Below are 21,646 nucleotides of genomic sequence, written 5' to 3'. Positions count from 1 at the left end.
TTCTCCAAAATAAATCACATCTTAGGGCACAAAGAAAATCTTTACAAATTCAGAAGTATCAAAACCATTCCATGCATTCTCTCAGACCACAATGGAATAAAATTAGAGCTCAACTCAAACACACTGCTGAACCATCAGTGGGTCATTGAAGAAATTAAAAACGGAAATTCAAGTGTTTATGGAATTCAACCAAGGTGAGGACACAAAGTACCAGCTCCTTTGGGACACAACAAAGGCAGTACTCAGAGGAAAATTAATATCTCTGAGTGCATACACCAACAAACTGGAGAAACAGCAACTCAATAATTTAAGGAAGCACCTTAATTTCCTTGAAAGAGAACCACAAGCCAAACCCCAAGTCAATAGACAGAAGCAAATAATTAAAATCATCAGAATTACATCAATTAGAGACACAAAAAAAAATTTGAAAGAATCAACAAAACAAAGAGTTGGTTCTTTGAAAAAATCAACAATATAGACAGACCCCTGGCAAACCTGACCAAAAAACGAAGGCAGCACACTCAAATAAACAAGATAAGAGATGTAACAGGTAATATCACCACAGAAATAACCGAAATTCAGAAAATAATAAGGGACTACTTTGCAAACCCTTATGCCAACAAATTCGAGAACTTGGAAGAAATGGATGATTTCCTAAAAAAAATTCATATCCCCAAACTCAACCATGAAGGATTAAACCTTCTAAACAGACCCATATCCAGTATTGAAATAGAAACGGCAATAAATGATCTCTCATCAAAGAAAAGCCCAGGTCCAGACGGAATCACTGCATAATTCTACAAGGCCTTCAAAACAGAACTCACACCAATATTTCTCAAACTCTTCAATGAAATTGAAAGAGAATGTTCACTACCAGACACATTCTATGAAGCCAGTATAACGCTCATCCCAAAACCAGGCATGGACTCATCACGGAAAGAGGACTATAGACCGATTTCCCTGATAAACATAGACGCAAAAATTCTCAATAAAATTCTGGCCAATCGACTTCAACAGGTCATAAAAATACCATACACCACAATCAAACTGGATTCATCGCAGGGTTGCAAAGTTGGTTTAATATACGCAAGTCAATTAATGTAATCCACCACATCAACCAGAGCAAAGTAAAGAACCACATGGTTTTATCTTTGAATGCGGAAAAAGCGTTCGATAAAATCCTGGAAAAACTGGGATTCCAGGGAACATTCCTGAAAATAATCAAGGCAGTTTATGACAAACCAAAAGCAAGCATAACTCTAAATGGTGAAAAACTAAAGCCATTCCCTTTAAAATCAGGAACAAAGCAGGGATGTCCACTCTCTCCACTGCTCTTCAACATAGTACTAGCATTCGTAGCCAGAGCAATTAGGCAAGAAGAAAATATAAAGGGGATCCAAATAGGAAAACATGAAGTTAAACTTTCTCTTTTCGCAGATGACATGATCCTATACCTAAAGAACCCCATAGACTCTACCCCCAAGCTACTAGAGCTGATCCAAAACTTTGGCAAAGTTGCAGGATAGAAAATAAACCCTCAAAAATCAACGGCCTTTCTCTACGCTAACGACCTGAAGACCAAGGCTGAAATCAGGAAAGCAACTCCTTTTGCAATAGCCCCAAAAAACATAAAATACCTAGGAATAACCTTAACCAAAGAAGTGAAAGACCTCTTTGAAGAGAACTTTAAAAGCTTGAAAAACGAAATTAAGTTAGAACTTAGGAAATGGAAAAACCTCCCATGCTCCTGGATTGGGAGGATTAATATAATCAAAATGGCAATATTGCCTAAGGCTATCTACAAATTCAATGCAATACCCATTAATACCCCAACACCATTTTTTAATGAAATAGAGGAAGCAATCCAGAAATTCATATGGAACAATAAAAGACCTAGAATAGCAAAAACATTCCTAAGCAGAAAGAACAGTGCTGGGGGAACTTCAAGCTGTATTATAAAGCTATAGTAATAAAAACAGCTTGGTATTGGCACCGGAACAGGCCTGAAGACCAATGGAACAGAATTGAAGACCCAGAAATGAACCCACAGAACTACACCTACTTAATCTTTGATAAAGGAGCTAAAACAATAGTTTGGAAGAAAGACAGCCTCTTTAACAAATGGTGCTGACAAAATTGGTTCAACACATGCAACAAACTAAACCTAGATCCGTATATATCACCCTGCACCAAAATCAATTCCAAATGGATTAAAGACCTCGAAATCAAAACAGACACCCTGAAAACACTAAAGGAAGGAGTAGGAGAAACACTTGGGCTCCTTGGCGCAGGATGGAACTTCCTTAACAAAGACCCAAAAAGGCTACAAATCAAAGAAAAGTTGGACAAATGGGACTGCATCAAACTGCAGAGCTTCTGCATGGCAAAGGACATAGCTCGCAAGATGAACAGAAAACCCACAGACTGGGAGAAGATCTTTACTGGCCATTCAACAGACAAAGGCCTCATATCTAAAATATCTGCAGAACTAAAAAAATTACCTTCTTCCAAAATAAAACCGCAACGAACCAATAGCCCCCTCATCAAGTGGGCTAATGACTTACAAAGAGACTTCTCTGATGAGGAAATGAGAATGGCCAAGAGACATATGAAAAAGTGCTCTACATCACCTGCCATAAAAGAAATGCAAATCAAAACAACATTGAGATTCCATCTCACCCCAGTAATAATGTCCTATATCAAGAAAACTAACAATAACAAATTTTGGAGGGGATGTGGCCAAAGGAAACCCTACTTCATTGTTGGTGGGAATGTAAACTGGTTCAGCCACTCTGGCAAGCAGTATGGAGGTTCCTCAGAAGGCTAAATATATAACTCCCCTATGACCCAGCAACTCCACTTTTGGGTATCTATCCAAAAAACCACAAACAAAATCACAGTAAAGCCACCAGCACAACAATGTTCATAGCAGCGCAATTTGTCATAGCTAGAATCTGGAACCTACCCAGATGCCCCTCAGTGGACGAATGGATCAGGAAAATGTGGTACATATACACAATGGAATTTTATTCCTCTCTTAGAAAGAATGGCATTGCCCCATTTGTAATGAAATAGAAGGACTTCGAAAAAATAATACTAAGTGAAGTGAGCCAGACTCAAAGAAACGTGGACTCTATGGTCTCCCTTATTGGAAATAATTAGCACAGGTTTAGGCAAGTCACAGCAGAGGATCACAAGAGCCCAATAGCTATACCCTTATGATCACATGAGATGATGCTAAGTGAAATGAACTCCATGTTATGGAAACGATTGTTATATAACAGTTGTAACTACTTTCAATGTCCCATGTGTATCTGTAGCTTCTACTATTGATGATGTTCTTGTATCACCTTCCTGTTATTGTATCTACACTGTCTCTGTAATCTTATTTGAGTATATTGGAAACCGTCTATACTGGTATTAGAACTAGGAAATTGAAAGGGAATACCAAAATCGAGAGACACAGGGTAAAAAAAGACAACTACAAAAGCAATACTTGCAAAACTGTTTGGTGTAAGTGAACTGAACACCTCATGGGGGGAAATGGAAAGGGGAGGAGGGAGAGGGGAATGAGGGACGAGGTAACAAACAGTACAAGAAATGTATCCAATGCCTAACGTATGAAACTGTAACCTCTCTGTACATCAGTTTGATAATAAAAATTTGAAAAAAATTAAAACATTAAAAAATAAATAAAAAATGAAAAAAAAGAAAGCAAATTAGTTTTACCAGAAGCTAGGGAGAACTGGAGGGAAAGGAGAGCAGGAAAGGTTAACCAACATGTACAATTTTATCAGACAGGACAAGTAAGTTTTGGTGGTCTATGGTACAGAAGAATGAATATAATTACCAATAATGCATTATGTATCTTAAAAAATTAGAAAAGTGTCAATTACTCATTATGAAGAAAGGATAAAAAGTTTAAAGTGACAATTACCCTGAGTTGTTCTTTACTGGATGTATACATGAATCAAAACATCATACTATACCTAATACATACAAATAGTTGGTCAAGAAAAAAATTTGAAAAATAAGCAAGGGCTCAGAAGAATGTGGAACAATATCAGATGGTCCAAAATACATATAATTAATATCTCGTAAGAAATATAGCCAGGTGCTGCCTAGATATTTGGGAGGCTGAGAATGGGAGAATTACAGCTCAGGGATAACCCATTCAGAAAAGTTTGAGAGACCCCTTCTCAATCCATACCTGGAAGCAGTGGTATGTGTTTGTCATCCTAAATGAAATGCAAGGATAATATTTCTTAACCAGCCCAGAGACTCAATAAGGACTCAATAAATCAGGGAAGATGTACATGATGGCACATCATCAAATCAATGACAGGAAGCCTAAAATAGGTGAAACTGCAGTCCAGGCCTGTGGCCAAGAATGAAACAAGACCCTCTATCAACAATCACAAAAGCCAAGATGGCAGTGATAACTTAGTCCTGTAATCCTAGCTACTTAGGAGGCTGAGACCTGGGGAAATCATGGTTCAAAGGTAGCCCAAGAAGCAAAGACTGCATAACTATATGCCCCATTAACCAGGAAAAAGTCAGCTAGAGGTGTGGTTCTACTGGCAGAGCAGCAGTCATAAGCTAACGAGCCTGAGAACTCGGGGCCCTAAGTTCAAACCCAGATACAGCAGACACACAGAAAAAAGTAACATAAAATGGCTGGAAGTGTTATACTGCAGCAGAGCAACTGCCTAGCAAGATGAGGCCCTAAATTAACACAGCAGTAGTAACTGGGTGCTCACACCTGTAATGCTAGCTACTCAGGAGGCTAAGATTTGAAGATTCCAGTTCAAAACCAAGCCAGGCAGAAAAGTTTGTGAGACACTTATCTCCAAATAACCAGTAAAGAAACCAGAAGTGGAGCTGTGGCTCAAGTAGTAGAGCACCAGACTGAAGCAAAAAGAGCTCAGGGACAGCACTTGAGTTCAAGTCTCAAGACCAGCACTAAAAATACAAAAAGCTGGGCTGGGGATATAGCCTAGTGGCAAGAGTGCCTGCCTCGAATACACGAGGCCCTAGGTTCGATTCCCCAGCACCACATATAAAGAAAACGGCCAGAAGTGGCCCTGTGGCTCAAGTGGCAGAGTGCTAGCCTTGAGCGGGAAGAAGCCAGGGACAGTGCTTAGGCCCTGAGTCCAAGGCCCAGGACTGGCCAAAAAAAAAAAAAATACAAAAAGCATTGACATAAAAGAAAAACAAAGGAGTCATGAAGACAGTTGGGCAGTAAGTAATCCAATCATTCCCAGGGCCAGGGCTAAAGAATCACAAATTCCATGCAACTGTGCACTACATCATGCAAATATATCTAACATAAAGGAATAATAGAGATAAAACAATAAAGGCAATCTCCTTAATACAAAATGTTATATCTATAGAGACAAAATGTAGATTAGTGGTTGCTCAGGACTAGGGTTTAAGAGATGGAAGAAATAGCTACAAGCACTGTTGGCCATGGGGTTTGAACTCAAAACCTGGGCACTATCACTGGGCTTTTGTGCTCAAGGCTAGTGCTCTAGTCTTGAGCCTCAGCTCCACTTCTATTTTTTTTGTTTTGTTTTGTTTTTGCTTTTTTTTTTTTTTGGTGGTCAATTGGAAATAACAGTCTCAAGGACTTTCTTGCCCAGGTTGGCTTCGAACCACAATCCTCAGCCTCCTGAGTAGTTAGGATTACAGGAGTGAGTCACCTGCACTCACCTTTTTGTTCCCTTTTGATATGAGGAAAAATGTGTTTGTGAATAAAATAAAGATACTGAATTATGCATTTTAAATGGGTAAATTATAGTGCCATGTGCCTTATATCTGAATAAAACTGTTTTTAATAAAACTATTTTTTAAAGGAATAATTAAACAGCACTCTAAACATCCACACAGTGAAACCAAAGGAGGATATTCTTAGGTGAGGATCACAAGGGCTCAACAGCTATGTGCATATGACCATATAAAATGATACTTATCAAAATGAACTCCAACAAATGGAATCAAGAGGTTTCTTATTGTACTGATTATTTTTCTTTCTTTATTGTTTCCTTTTTTCTTTGATTTATTGCCTTTTGTCTCTGTATTTGACTTGTGTGCCCTTTGGCATCTATATGTCTATCTGATTTGCAGAGGTGACGAGAATACACAGAAATGATGGGACAATGGTTGAACCAATTCAGCAGTGATATTCACTAGACACTATGTTGGAAATGAACTATACAACTTGGGAGAAGAGAGACAAGAAGGGAAAAATTTGGAAAGAAAGAGGGAGTAGGTGACACTTTTCAAAAGAAAATTTACTCGTTACCTGATTTATGTAACTGTAATCCTTCTGTACATTACCTTTACAATAAAATTTTAAAAAATAAGAAATAATTGCGGAAAATTCAACAAATTTACTGACATAAATTTACAATGTAATATAACAAGCTTAGTAAATCCTAAACTCAGTGAATTGCAAACAAGATAAAGAAAACTAGCGCAAAGGTATATGTTTATTAAGAAAATAAAGTGGGAAAATAAATGAAAAGTATGTGGGAAATATCAAGTAAATGGAAAAATCAAATTTAATGATTGTAGGAGTTCTCATGTGAAATCACAAGGGTATAAAACTGTGGAAGAATATTTACCTAAACAGATACTTATGTAAACCAATAGAACATTTATAGTAGCTTTATTCATATATTGTCATACACTGAAAACCATCCATGTGTCCTGAAGTAGATAAATATACTATTATTCCTCAAAGAAATGAAAGATCTATTGATACTCTAGACAATAAGGAGCAATGTTAAAAGTACTTTGGTAACTCAATGAAGTCAAACACCAAATACTAAATATTGAACAATTTCATTAATGTTACACTGAAAAGCCAAACTGTCCTTGCAAACACTTGCTAATAATCAGTAAAAAATTATCTGTTGATACACTTTAACATGAATGAATCTCAAATATATTATTGCAAATGAAAGAAGCTACTGTCATAAGGAAACATAAAGTGCTATTCTGTTTACATGACATTCTGAAAAAAAACAAAGCTATGAAGGAGAGATCAGTGTTCACAGGAATACAGACAAATAAAAAGATACACAATGCAAACTGTATGAGTACAGAGAAGTTAGAAACATTCTTCATCTTGATTGTAGTGGTGATTATATGACATTATGAATGTCTCTTCTCATAATCATACATGAAAAATAATTTTGCTCTATATAAATTTAAAATCAACTACTAAAATGTAAACTACTCAGTCTCATCTATTTAACTAGTAATTTTCTCCTATAAAATCAAATGAAGTCTCTGATGATGTCTATTTACATACTGGAACTGTATCAGTCCTTATGTTACTTACCCATCTACAGGTGATCATTCACTCTTCTATTTGAGTCTTTCCTCATATTTCCTTGACTACTGTTTTTCCATATCTTGGAAATACTTTAGCAACTCAGAACATTCCCTAAAGCCAATTTCTCATCTTATTCCACATTTTTTCTGCAAGTAACTCATTTACTGACACCACTCATATTTACTCAAAAACTATTATGAGTTCCTAATCACAAATCCAACTATGTACTTAACACTTCTACTTCTCACATGTCTCTTAAAAATAACTAATGTAACAATGAATTTGTGGGGCTGGGGATATGGCTTACTTGCCTTGCATTCATGAAACCCTGGGTTCGATTCCTCAGCACCACATAAACAGAAAAGGTCAGAAGTGGTGCTTTGGTTCAAGTAGTAGATTGCTACCCTTGAGAGAAAAGAAGCCAGGGACAGTGCTCAGGCCATGAATCCAAGCTCCAGGACTGGCAAAAATAATAATAATGAATTTGTGACTCTTGCCTGTCTTCTCTTCCTATAAATTTCCTTATTTCAATAAATGACACCTCTACATTACCATCTCACTTCAACAGAACAGAAAGACAATTTGGGATTTTTTAAACGCATAAAAAATTCATCATTAACATTCAGCATCTAGAAAAACATCAAGAAACCAATAAGAATCCTAATAAATAAAATTTTACAATAAAAATTCCTAAGATTTTTCTATATGAAAAGGGTGATGCCTAGAAAAAGAATTATCCATAACAAAAATATTTCCTCTGTTACCTAGCTACTAGTTGGTTACTTCCTATTCATGCCATCTTATGACTAATTTATCATGAAGCTGTGGGTCTGAAGAAACTAGAAATAAAATGAATTTGAATGAGTCAAAAAGATCACACTATTCTAAAAATCATCTCAGTCATCAGAAACAGCCTTGAAAAACAGAGTATTCCAACATTCCTACTTCATCTCCTCTCAAGGTACCGGGTTTTCTTTATTTTCCAGGCTTTTTTGTAAGAATACTTATTTCTCTGGAGGACAACAGTATTCACTAATGGTTACTAAACTTTAAATCATTTTCACTCACATAAAAGCAAAAATATTTTCAAAATTCTCTCACAGTAACATTTAATTTTGAAGAATATGAAATTTGAAAGACATAAGCAAACATGTTTTTTCTTCCAATTAATACCGGAAAACTGATAATTTATAAAGATGGTAATCACTTACAGAAATACTCCAAAATGCAAGTGAACACTCTCATCTCATAGCCTACTAGAGTACTTTAAAATTATTACTTATCAAAAAAATGAGGCTCAAAATCACTTTCAAGTATACTAAGCAGATAGAAATACTAAACTGAGTTGCTATACTAGTTACTTGATCTAAAAAATAATATAACTCACTTAAAATCTGTCATTTTCTTTACAACAGATAAAAAAACACAATCAAAGCAAATTGAACTGAGGAAAAACTATTCTCATTCAGATGCTTAAAACGGCAGGTGATGTGAGAAAGTGAAATACAAACTAACAGTTTTGAAAGGATTCATGTAACTGGCCACAGTTTTTAAGACACATATACAATACACTTAATTTTTCAGTGCTATGCTGGGGAATAATAGAGCTAGTAGTATTCTGTTGAAAATTACACTGAAACAGGAGAGATACACAAAAGAAAACTAATCAGAAAGAAAAAATAAACATAGGTAATGTAAATTAACAATATATCAAAACATGCATTAAAAGACCAGTTTTCACAACACATCTGATAGTACTATAAACTTACAAGTAGTCTTCAGGATCCCCAAAATGTACCCCCAAAATGTACCCAGTATACAAAATCACTGCATAGTACCTAGTAATTATAGTATCTAGTATTAAAATAAGTTTAAAAAATTAACATTCTAAAGAAAACTTTTGTCAAATCAGCTGCTAATATATATTATAATGTTTGCAACTTATAATGAATTTCATTTAAATAACTAGAGAAAAACATATCTAAATTTTGAGGTGGGTTGACATCTACCTAGAATAATTGTGTGTGTGTGTGTATACATATATATATATATAATTAAGCCAGTAACAAAACAAATTTTTCCACAGTTGATCAATAAAACAGACACACTTTAAGATGTTCTCCCCACAATCCTCACCTCTTCGTGTTCTTGCTTTTGTATAATCTCTGTCCTCTTCGCTGTGAACATAACCTGTGGCTGGATTGCAAGCAAAAAGAAAACAGCAGAGGTGATGGGATTTCACTTATATAATCACATTGTCATAAAGGGCTCTAAAGACTCTGGTGGCGTAACTTAAGTGGTCATGTTGAGAAAGCTCACATATCAAGGGATAGTGGTCATTCTCTAGGAGTTATAGGTAGCCTCTAAGAGCCGAGAAAAAAATCTCCAGTCAATACTAAGGAAGAAGCCAGGATCTCCCATACTACAACCACAAGGAAAGGAATTATGCCAAGAATCTGTGGGTGTTTAGAAATAGATTCTTCCCAAGTCAAACCTCAGGATAAGAATGCAGAAAAGGCTAACCCTTGATTACAGGTTTGTGTGACTAAGCAGAGAATCTAGATGAGTCATGCCCAGATTCCTGGCCAATAGAAACTATAAGATAATAAATGGATCTTGGTTTTAATCTACTAAATTTGTAGTAAGTTGTTATACAGAAATAGATAATCATTACAATAAATATTACTGAATATAACTGTAATTTAAAAATTTCCCTGAACATTTCTAGAGATAATTTTATAGTTTAGTACTTTAGAAATACATCCTCATTAAACAAATGCCTTAGTTCTCATTTTGTTGACATGAAACTAAAATGCATGCTACAAAATAACTCAGGAAAATATTATAAATGTTTAAAACATGTGGCCAATTAGGGCTGATAAATAAAGGGCTGAAGAGTTGTAGGAAAATATCACAATGAAACCTCTGTGCAATTAGTATATAATTATTCTAAAAAAGAGAGGAAAGATTGAGCAGCTATATCTTTGTTATTTAACACTGCTTTCTGGAAAATCTATTAATACAGTAGAAAAAACCTAATTCTACTTTCAGTTTCTTGACAATTATTCCTCTGAACATGACTTATCAAAAGCACAGCTCTGGGGCTGGGGATATGGCCTAGTGGCAAGAGTGCTTGCCTCATATGCATGAGGCCCTGGGCTCAATTCCCCAGAAACGGCCAGAAGTGGCGCTGTGGCTCAAGTGGTAGAGTGCTAGCCTTGAGCAAAAAGAAGCCAGGGACAGTGCTCAGGCCCTGAGTCCAAGCCCCAGGACTGGCCAAAAAAAAAAAAAAAAAAAGCACAGCTCTGTTGCTATGAAAGATGCAGAAGATAAATGCACAATGCATACTAAACCCAGAATGTATACTGAAACTTTTTTTCAAAATAATTCCAATATCACCTTTACAATAAAAATAAATAAATAAAATATTTTAAAAATGTTCACCGTAGGTGAAAAAGTGGGGAAAGCATGACCTTTGTATCATGTTGATGATAAATGGAATGCCTACTATGAAAACCTGTATGGTTGATCATCAACAAATTTAGAATGAGCATACTGTATAGCAATTCACCTTCTGGGTACAGATTCAAAAGTGCTGGAAGTAGGATCTCAAAGAAATATTTGTTAGTACCCTGGATACTGTATATATGTGTATTAGAACTAGGGAAGGGAAGGGAATACCAAAATTGAGAGACAAAGGATAAAAAGGCAAACCATTCCAAAAGCAAAACTTACAAAACCATTTGGTTTAAACAACAGTACAACTCATGGGCAGGGAGAGGGAAAGGGAAAGGGGGAAGGTGGGGAAAATGAGGGAGGAGGTAACAAGTTGGATAAGAAATGTACTCACTGACTCACATATGAAACTGTAACCCCTCTGTACTTCACTTTGACAATAAAGAAAACAAGAAATATTTGTACAGCCATAGTCATAACAGCATTATTCACAACAGATAAAAGACAAGAAAGAGCCTAAACATGTGTGAACAAATGAACAAACAAAATGCAGTGTATACATACAATGGGGTATTTTTAAAAGCAAAAAAAAATTCTGACACATACTGAAACATGGATGAACTTTAAAGATATCAATCTAAGAGGAAAAAAAACTAGTTTCAAAACTATAAATGCTATATGATTCACTTATATGGGGTACCCAGAGGAGTCAAATTCATAAAGATAAAATGGAGACTAGTGGGTGCTAGAGACTAGAACAGGAAGAACCAAGGACTTATGCTTAAGGAGCTGTTTCCTTTGCCAAGATAAAAAAGAATCATGTCTGATAAATAACTAATAAATGTATGGTGATTTATAGCCAGTTAGCTCAGCTGGTTAGAGTGCAATACTAAGAAATGCATTATGTGTGAATACTTTCTGACAAAATCAAAATACAGAAAACAGTATAATAAACATTTCAGTTAGCTATTAGGGAGAAGAGTATGGAGATTTCACAAAAAAAACAACAACTAAAAATAGAACTACTACTATAAGAACAATAATGTCACGACTGGGTACACGATGTCTTGCTTACTGACAGGATATTCTGAAAAATGTGTTCTTAGTCAACTTTATTGTGTGAACATTATAGAATATACTCAAACAAACTAAGGTGTAACCTTACTAGGAAATGCAATCTTATGCAATCATTGTCATACATAGTGTTCAACACTAGCACATGACAACACTATATCCAAAACAAATTAAATTAGGCAGTCTTTACTCCCATTTTCTGCATGGAGAGCTAGAACTATTTCTTCATTTTTCTGTCCTCTACCCTGTCATATTTAAATAAATTCTTACAAAAAATTTAAAAATGAAATTGGGCTGGGAATGTGGCTTATCGGTAGAGTGCTTGCCTAGCATGAATGAAGCCCTGGGTTCAATTCCTCAGCACCACATAAACAGAAAAAGCCCGAAGTGGCACTGTGGCTCAAGAGGTAGAGTGCTAACCTTGCGCAATAAGAAGCCAGGGACTGTGCTCAGGCCCTGAGTCCCAAACCCCAGGCCTGGAAAAAAATGAAGTTAGTATGTTAAAGAACTATCTGTAACCTTATGTTTAATGCAACTATATTTACAACAGTCAAAATACAGAACTGACCTAAATGTTCATCAGTGGATACACAGATAAAGAAAATATGGTGTATTTAGGTACTAGAATACTAGATGGTCACAAAATAAAATGAACTCCTATCATTTAAGGCAACATGGATAAGCCTAGAGGGTATTATGATAAATGAAATAAACTAGTCACACGACAAATAAAAGTGAATAATCTTTGTGGAGCAAGAATGATTTGGATTTTTGAGGGGAAGTAGAATATCTGCATATACGTTAATCATTTTTGAGATGACGGTTTAAATACAAAACTTATTTTATACACACACACAGACATACATACATAGACATATATACATTGTGTATATACATATATATATTCTGAACTTTTTTGAACTTTTATTATTAAGTAGTTGAACCAAGGGGTTACAAATCCGTAAGTTATTAATACAGTGCTTATTGGTCAAATGTCACCTCTTCCTTCATTCTCCTCCACTTCCCTCTTCTCATCCCTACCCATAGATACACAGTGTACACTGAATACACTGACTGCATTGGCTTGTCCTCCCTCTTTCCATTCTTGTCTCTCCTTTGCTTCCCTCCCTTCATAAAATATTTTCACTTCCTGGTTCTGAATTTCATTTTTAGTGTGGCTATATTTTGATTTAAACCTATCACAGAAGGTCAGGTGTGGTACTTTCCACTTGTGGCCTCCTGTGGCACTCAAAATTCTTTTGATTTTGGACTGCTTTAGATTTCACATTTTCAAATTAAGGATGATCTCAAAATGGACTTTTTTGAAGTTGATCTTAGAAGGAGACAGAAGAGTAGCTAGCACAGGCTGAAAGTATATAGAGAAGAAAGGGAAAAGGAAACGTTGGTAAGCCCATAAAAATAAATAGTTCAAAGGAATACTTTCTAGGGTTAGCAGGGTGACTAGTAACTATAGTAATTGTGTTCATAAACTGCTTTTTACAACTACTTAAAGATAATATATATATATATATTTTTTTTTTTTTTTGCCAGTCCTGGGTCTTGGACTCAGGGCTTGAGCACTGTCCCTGGCTTCTTTTTGCTCAAGGCCAGCACTCTACCACTTGAGCCACAGCGCCACTTCAGGCTTTTTCTGTATATGTGGTGCTGCGGAATTGAACGCAGGGCCTCATGTATATGAGGCAAGCACTCTTGCCAATAGGCCATATCCCCAGCCCTTAAAGATAATATTTTAAAAACACCATATACTTCAAAATACAGAACCTGAATTTTTTATTACAAAGAAGTAATGAATATTTGAAGTGAAAATTACTCTAATTGGATGATTATAAACATATATCAAAACATCACACTAACTCATAAATATGTATAATTAATATGTATAAATTAAAAGTTATAGAATATTTTAAAATTTCATCAAAATGAATGCCATCTATATACAAAACAATGTATCTGTAAATCAAAGCTTTCTGCTATAGACCATAAATTATTGGTTCAGTAGTTACAGTTTTCATTTTTTTTTTTGTGAAGTAACTTTCAAAACAATAATATAGTCATTTGGTCAACTTTAAACTTATATCCCTAACTAATCCATAAAGGTACATACATACTCACAGATATACTTCTTGCTTTAAGAATAACAAATTGGAGATCTGAAGGCATGCCTTGCATGGTAGAGCACCATCCTTTGAGCAAAAAAGCCAAATAAAAGCATGAGGCCCTGAGATCAATCTCTAATATTGGCACGACAGACAGAAAAAGGAAAAGGAGGAGGGAGGGAGGAAAAGAGGGAGAGAGGAAAGGAAAGTGAAGGAAGGAAGACAGGAAAGAGGGAAGGAATTGAAGAGAAGCGAAAAATTATCTTCATGTATTTTATTGTAACACAATTTATCCATTGCTCTAGACTTTTGGCAGAGCATTTCCCAAAATAAACTGGCTTTGGTTTCCCTTTGTTTTGTAGTATACAGAAAGTTCAATTTCCATGCTCACTTTTATACTATCAAATATTTTACAGGTTTAGTTATGGAGACTTCTCCAGAAAAATTTAATTGTTTTCAACTTTTAGACTGAATTCCATAGTCAACATACTATTACGGGAAATCAGATGCAACCTATATATTCACTAAAAGTGATTTGCTTTGACCCTCCTCCTATATATTCTTACAGTTTTTATCTCAGTAGTTGGCCCTAACCAATGACACTGCTTCAAGGAACCAAATTGGTAGGAAGGACTTTTCTTCTGTGTGTGCGTGCATGCAATTCCTTTACTGGGGTAGTTAAGAAAAATTATGATGCTTAGCTACAAAATGAATTAGCTATCTACAGTTCAAATCAAGGCATAAAAACAATCAAATTTAATCATAGACTCACAGTGAGATTTCCTGTGCTTTTGAAGGTTAACTCATTTAACTTGATGTCTAGGATAGTCCTAGCAGAAGATTACCATAGCTCAATAGCCAGTACATAGGAACACATAAGAGAACACATAAGATGATGCTAAGCAAAATGAACTCCAAGTTATGGAAAGAAGTGGTTTATCATTGTTGTTATTATTTTTAATGTACCGTGTCAAATTATGCCTTTTTCTTTTGTCTTTCTTCTCCATGGTTTTATACCTGATGTCACTGTAACTGATTTTCATAACCTGGGTATTGTATATATGTTTACCAGAACTAGGGAAGGGAAGGGGAACATCAAAGTGTAGAGACAAAGGGCAAAAGGCAAACCAATGCAACAGCAATACTTACATGACAATATGCTGTAAACAAACTGTACAAATGGGGGGGGGAGTAAGTGAGGGAATTGGGGAGGGGGGAAGGTAGGAGAAAAAATGAGGGAGGAGGTAACAAGTTTGATATGTACTCACTGCCTTACGTACAAAACTGTAACCCCTCTATACATTACTATGACAATAAATAAATAATATTTTTAAGTTTTGAACTTGAGAAAAAACACAAGTTAACACCTTTCCTCATTTCCCTTGTTCCCTTTACTTGATATACTACACATATTTCTATCAATGAACACTTTTTCTATCTGGATCCACATCTCTTATCAGACTATCAGCTCACAGAAACTAAAAGGTACATATCTATTATTCCGTGTGTGTGTGTGTGTGTGTGTGTGTGTGTGTGTATGTGTGTTCATGATGGGAGAGGGGGTGAGGGAGGAGGGAACTGTGTCTTGGGGCTTGAACTCAGGGCGGGGGCACTGTCCCTGAATATTTCTGCTCCAAACTAACACTCTACCATTTGAGCCGCAGCTCCAATTCTAACTTTTATTGGGGGGGGGGAGTTCATTTAAGGAAAGACTCACAGACTTTCCTGCCCAGAGCTGGTTTCGAACCACAATCTCAGCCTCTTGAGTAGCTAAGATTACAGATGTGAGCCACCAACACAAAGTATCTTATTATTCTTCATAATTCCAGGATTTAACATATTATTTATAAGTATTTATGGAATATGATGATTGAATTCAGGATCTGGATGAATACATAAAATAATTTCAAAACTAATGCATTTGTTCTTCTATTTTCTTTCTTGAAATGTCTAAAATCAACTGTGAAAGCTAGTTACATAATGTATCTCCAGTGTTATTTTTCTTATCTCTTACTTTAAATTGTAAAAGCCAACAGATATTCAGCTCAAAATAACTTTTAATATTTTAGCATGCACTAGTCATCAGATTTCCTTCAAAAACAGTTTTCTTTTTTATTTTATATCCTGCATGGAAATTATTCCAAAAGCTTATATTTTTTCAGTTAATTTCTCTATCCTAAATATGGTTTTCAAGATCACTATAGGTATCACAAACTGAATTTGAAAGCCATTAATTTATGGGTCAAATTCTACCCATTTTCAGATAGCCCTCAAACTAAGAATTGTTTTGTTTTATGGTAGGTTCTTAAAGACATTTCTTTAAGAAAAAGAATGTGACACAGGTGTTATGTGGCCACCAAACCCAAAATACCTATTCTCTGGACCTTTTTAGAAAAAAAATCACCACCACTTGAAATTATTCTCTGGTTTGAACTAGATAATTTTTTTCTGTCAATATTGGAACTTGAACTCAGAGCCTTGAGTTCTCATTCTCCCTTTCTTGTTCGTGGCTGGTGTAGCATTGCTTAAGTCAAGTGTGATATTTTGTTGGCTAATTGGAGATGGAAGTTTCACAGACTTTTCTGCCTAGGCTGGTTTCAAACTGAGGTCTTCCAGGTCTCAGCCTCCTGAGTAGCCAGGGTTGAGTAATCAGAGATTGTTATATATTATATAATTTTTAAATAGTAAACATACCCTAGGCTGGGAATATGGCCTAGTGGTAGAGTGCTTACTTCATGTACATTAAGCCCTGGGTTCGATTCCTCAGCGCCACATATATAGAAAAGGCCACATATATAGAAAAGAACACATATATAGAAAAGGCAAGAAGTGGTGCTGTGGTTCAAATGGCAGTGTGTTAGCCTTGAGCAAAAAGAAGCCAGGTACAGTGCTCAGTCCCTGAGTTCAGTCTCCAAGACTGGAAAGAAAATAGTAACCATAACCTAAAACGGGGCTCAAAAATTATCAGTTCTGGGCTGGGAATATGGCCTAGTGGCAAGAGTGCTTGTCTCCTACACATGAAGCTCTGGGTTCAATTCTCCAGCACCACATATATGGAAAACGGCCAGAAGGGGCGCTGTGGCTCAGGTGGCAGAGTGCTAGCCTTGAGCAGGAAGAAGCCAGGGACAGTGCTCAGGCCCTGAGTCCAAGGCCCAGGACTGGCCAAAAAAAAAAAAATTATCAGTTGGCCTAGCAATGAAAGAACCAACTAATATTATTCTGTCATCGTAATGACTATACTACACACAGGCTAGTGCATTACCCACAAAGTACACTCATAATTTCATAAAATACAACCTATATTTCACCTCATTTTTCTGCAATGTCTCTTTAGTCTCTGTAATTTTTTTTCCAAACTGAAGGACAGTAAGAGCTGAATGTGGTAGTGCATGCCTACAGTCCCAACATTTGAGAGGTTGAGGCAGAAGTATCATGGTTACAAGCCACCCTGGGCTACACATAAAAGCTTTCTTGTAAAATAAAATGGTCAAGGCCAGGAATTGGTGGCTCATACTTATAATCCTAGCTACTTAAAAGAATGAGATCTGATCATAGTTAATATCTCCAATTAACCACCCAAATCCCATAGTGGAGCTGTGGCTCAAGATTTGACATGCCAGCTTTGAGCAAAAAAAGCCAAGGGACAGAACCAAGGCCCTCCCTGCCCGAATTCAAGGTCTAGGTCTAGGACAAGCACATTAATTAATTAAAATAAAGAAAATAAAATGGCCAGCAAAGTAGATTTTCAACAGAATTCTGTGATTGCTACAGGAGGTGTTTGTTTTATGACATTGTTTCAGCATGTACTTCAGCAAGTTATATGTGGAATGTACTAAACCAAATACTGCTAAATAGAAAAAAATTATCACTTCTAAAATGATTTGCTCACCCATCAAGCCAACCACTAGAAATCTCGTCATTCCATTATCAAATCAGGAGCCAAAAGTACCCAGTTCAAAAGCCATTAATTTAGATAATATTAAAAAATATATTTAACAATAAAAATAAGTCTCCTTTCCCATGTGACAAAAAAAAGGTCCAAACACAACAGGTCCAAACACAATCTTCTCTATCTTCCATAATCTAATACCAGAGTAAGGGGAGATACGTAAGTCACAAATGGAACTGACATACATAATGAGGCTATTTTTGTGTGTGTGTATGTCAGTCCTAGGGCTTGGTCTGGGCTTGGGTGCTGTCCTTGATCATTATTCCTCAAGAATAGTGCTCTACCACTGAAGCTACAGCTCTACTTCAGGTTTGTTTGTTTGTTTTTTTTTTTTTTTTTTTGCAGTCCTGGGCCTTGGACTCAGAGACTGAGCACTGTCCCTGGCTTCTCTTTGCTCAAGGCTAGCACTGCCACTTGAGCCACAGCACCATTTCTGGCCATTTTCTATATATGTGGTGCTGGGGAATTGAACCCAGGGCTTCATGTATATGAGGCAAGCACTCTTGCCACTAGGCCATATTCCCAGCCCCTACTTCAGGCTTTTTGGTGGTTAACAAGATACATGTCTCACAGACATTCCTACTCCAGTTGGCATTGTTTTTTGGTTTGTTTTTTTTTTTTTTTTTTTTTTTTGGCCAGTCCTGGGCTTGGACTCAGGGCCTGAACACTGTCCCTGGCTTCTTTTTGCTCAAGGCTAGCACTCTGCCACTTGAGCCACAGCGACACTTCTGGCCATTTTCTGTATATGTGGCGCTGGGGAATTGAACCCAGGGCCTCATGTATACGAGGCAAGCACTCTTGCCACTAGGCCATATTCCCAGCCCCTCCAGTTGGCATTGAACAGCTATTCTCAGATTTCAGCCTCCTGAGTAACTAGGATTACAGGCATGAACCACTGGTCCCAGGTTGAGGATGTATTTTTTAAGCTCTACTTTCTTGATACCTTAGGTAAGTAAGAAGAAATTAGTGATTAATACTTTTTGTACCAGTAGTGCAGCTTTGCCTCAGGGGCCTCACACTTTCACTTCGCTTTTTGTTGTGTGTATGCCAGTCCTGGGGCTTGAACTCGGTGCCTGCACACTGTCCCTAAGCTTCTTTTGCTCAAAGTTAGTACTCTCCAAGGTTTTTGGCTTTTTATTTTTACTGTTGTAGTTCATTGGATACAAGAGTGTCACAAACTTTCCTGGCCTGAGCTGGCTTTGAACCACAATCCTCAGCTCCTGAATTGACAATATTACAGATATGAGCCACCAGTAGCACCCAGGTTCACTTGGATTTTTTTGCTCAACACTGAAACTGGCTTTCTACAGGTTTATTTAATAGTCTTACAGACTTCTCTATGTGGGATACCTTCAAACTGTGATCATCAGATCTCAGTCTCCTGAGTAGCTAGGATTACAGGTAGGAGCCACCAGTGCCCAACTGCTACTAATATTTTTAAAGGAAGATGGCAAAAAAGAACTGTGTGCAACTCTGAGTAATGTTACAGGAATTAAAATATTCCATATCAACAGAATATTTTTCCAAAGGTTTCTGTAGTCCTAAATTAAATATTTGTCTCATAATTTATCATCTGTTTATAATGCCCTTAACTCTTTATGTAAAACTGAGTAGATGTACAGCTAATTGATCTTTATTAAGGCAGAAACCTGGAACAGTAACCAAATAAACCCTATCAAGTAACTAACCTGCATTACACATAGTAAGCATTTAATAATCAATCGGTGAATAAACGCTTACAGAATAATGTTGAGAATCAATTCAAATCAATTCAAATATCATTACAAGAGTACTAGTACATATACTACTATTAATTTACTACCAGGTTACACTAAGTATATCCATACAGTACACGTTAAAAGGTTGTGGGGCCTACTGTAATGGTAAACACCTGCAATCCCAGATACTCAGGAAGCAAAAGTACCAGGAAAGTAATCCTAAGCCACTGAGCAAAAGTGTACCATCTGAACACCCTCCACAGGAAAAAAAAACCCTAAAATCAATAGGCTCTAAGCCCGGTTCCGATGTAGTTCAAATACTACAATGGTGCAATGGTGCTTTTACTCTTAAACAAAAACAAATTTTTCCAAAATAAACAGTAAGATCTTTACAGGACATTTCATTACTTCCTTCGGCTCTTAAAGCAAGGGAATACACACAAAGAATATCCTAATTCAAAGAACATGTATTTCCTAATTGCTAGTTTAAGAAATATTTGTTTTTGCTAAATAATTAACTGTTTCTAATTTATCCTAGAGCTTTTTTCTTTAAAAATATTGCCTATATATCATATTCACTGGAGGAATGATGTGCAGGTTCTCATCAGATCAGATCAGATCAGATCAATGTGAGTGAAGCACTGGTATGGATAATTTTTTTTTTAAACTCTCAGGTTAATATAGCATGGAGGAAGTTTTGAACAATCACCTCGGTGAAGCTTAAGGTCAAGCTTGTAAGTTACCTATATTGAAAAGTACAATATATCCCTAGCACTTACTTACCTATATTTCTACTCTATCCTTTATCCATGCATCCATTTCCATTTCATGTTTTCCCTTTTTGTAAATAGTAAAAGTTTGTTTTTGTTTTTGGATTCCTTATCCTCTAAAGCTTCTTGAATACTTTGTGAAATTAATGCATTAATTAGCAATACTATGTCTCTTTCCTATTTTGCTTACACTCTTTCCCTGATTCTCACATCATGCACCACACACACACACACACACACACACACACACACACACACACACACAGAGAGAGAGAGAGAGAGAGAGAGAGAGAGAAACAACTATTTCAAATGTACAGAAACAGGTTAAAATATAGTAGTAAATCAGTTACACAGAATGCCAAAATGCCTACAGAGCAATTCAGAAAACACCTCTGTTTTCTGCAAAAGCCAAATTAAGTTTAGCTCTCAAATCTCTTTCCTGTATAACTCTTTTCACATCTAAAAACAAACAAGAAAAAAATGCACAAAGAAAAGAACTATCAATCAAAGCAGTTAATAATCTTTGGAAATAATGTGAGTAAGCATTATGTGTCAAAATCTGACAAAGTACTGAAAAGCTGACCTCAAAATTCCTTATGCTTACCCAATTTTCAGAGCTGTTGCTAAGTACAATATCCTCATCAATCAAAAAAGTAATCACAAGAAAGGAAAATGTCTTAATTTCCTCCACAAAATTATAAAGGAGATTGTGAGTGAGGTAGTACTGAAATAGTATGGTCCCAGAAAGCAACTGTACCATTGTTAGGCCTATTATGGAATAGCAAGGTAATGAACAAATCAAGGTAAGGAAATGGAAAGGCCCTGCCCTAGAGGAACTGACCTGAATATTTCCAGACTAGACTGGTTCTTTAAAAAGTTAGACTTGGAGGAACTGGAAAGGCATTTGTGTGTGGGAGTGGCTATGGCCATTCTGACATATCTCTCTTCTCTATTTCATACAAACCAGGTCAAAGCATACAAAAATTCAGACATCTCTACTTTATTTCCCTACTTGAGAAAGACGTATCTTCAGAACAGCACTCTGGGAACCATGGCTACTCACTAAGATGAATGCCACAGTAACAAAAATTACAAAAATAAGGTCCATTTTTAAAAGCATGGAAAGAATTTGCTAATAGTAAACACAATTCACCCTTAGTAATAAATATTTTAAGAATAACAAGCATAACCATAAATCTTCACATTGTTCAGAACAATAT

The 21,646-nt window shown here is 36.2% G+C and overlaps 1 protein-coding gene across 7 annotated transcripts in view; it reads right to left on the bottom strand.

Annotated features, from left to right (window-relative positions):
- Rps6ka6 (ribosomal protein S6 kinase A6) overlaps window positions 1-21,646 on the bottom strand; it is a 192,338-nt gene that overhangs the window by 77,194 nt on the left and 93,498 nt on the right. For 5 of the 7 annotated variants that reach the window (XM_048336024.1, XM_048336025.1, XM_048336027.1 and 2 more), the window contains one exon: window positions 9,479-9,538. The exons of the other annotated variants lie outside the window; for them this stretch is intronic. In XM_048336024.1, coding sequence (XP_048191981.1) covers window positions 9,479-9,538 — 60 coding nt within the window. The remainder of the gene's footprint in view (window positions 1-9,478; window positions 9,539-21,646) is intronic. 7 annotated transcript variants of the gene reach the window in all.

Source organism: Perognathus longimembris, chromosome 28 (genome assembly GCF_023159225.1).
Source record: "Perognathus longimembris pacificus isolate PPM17 chromosome 28, ASM2315922v1, whole genome shotgun sequence".
Classification (NCBI taxonomy): domain Eukaryota; kingdom Metazoa; phylum Chordata; class Mammalia; order Rodentia; family Heteromyidae; genus Perognathus; species Perognathus longimembris.
This window is presented reverse-complemented; position numbering and strand designations above follow the sequence as displayed.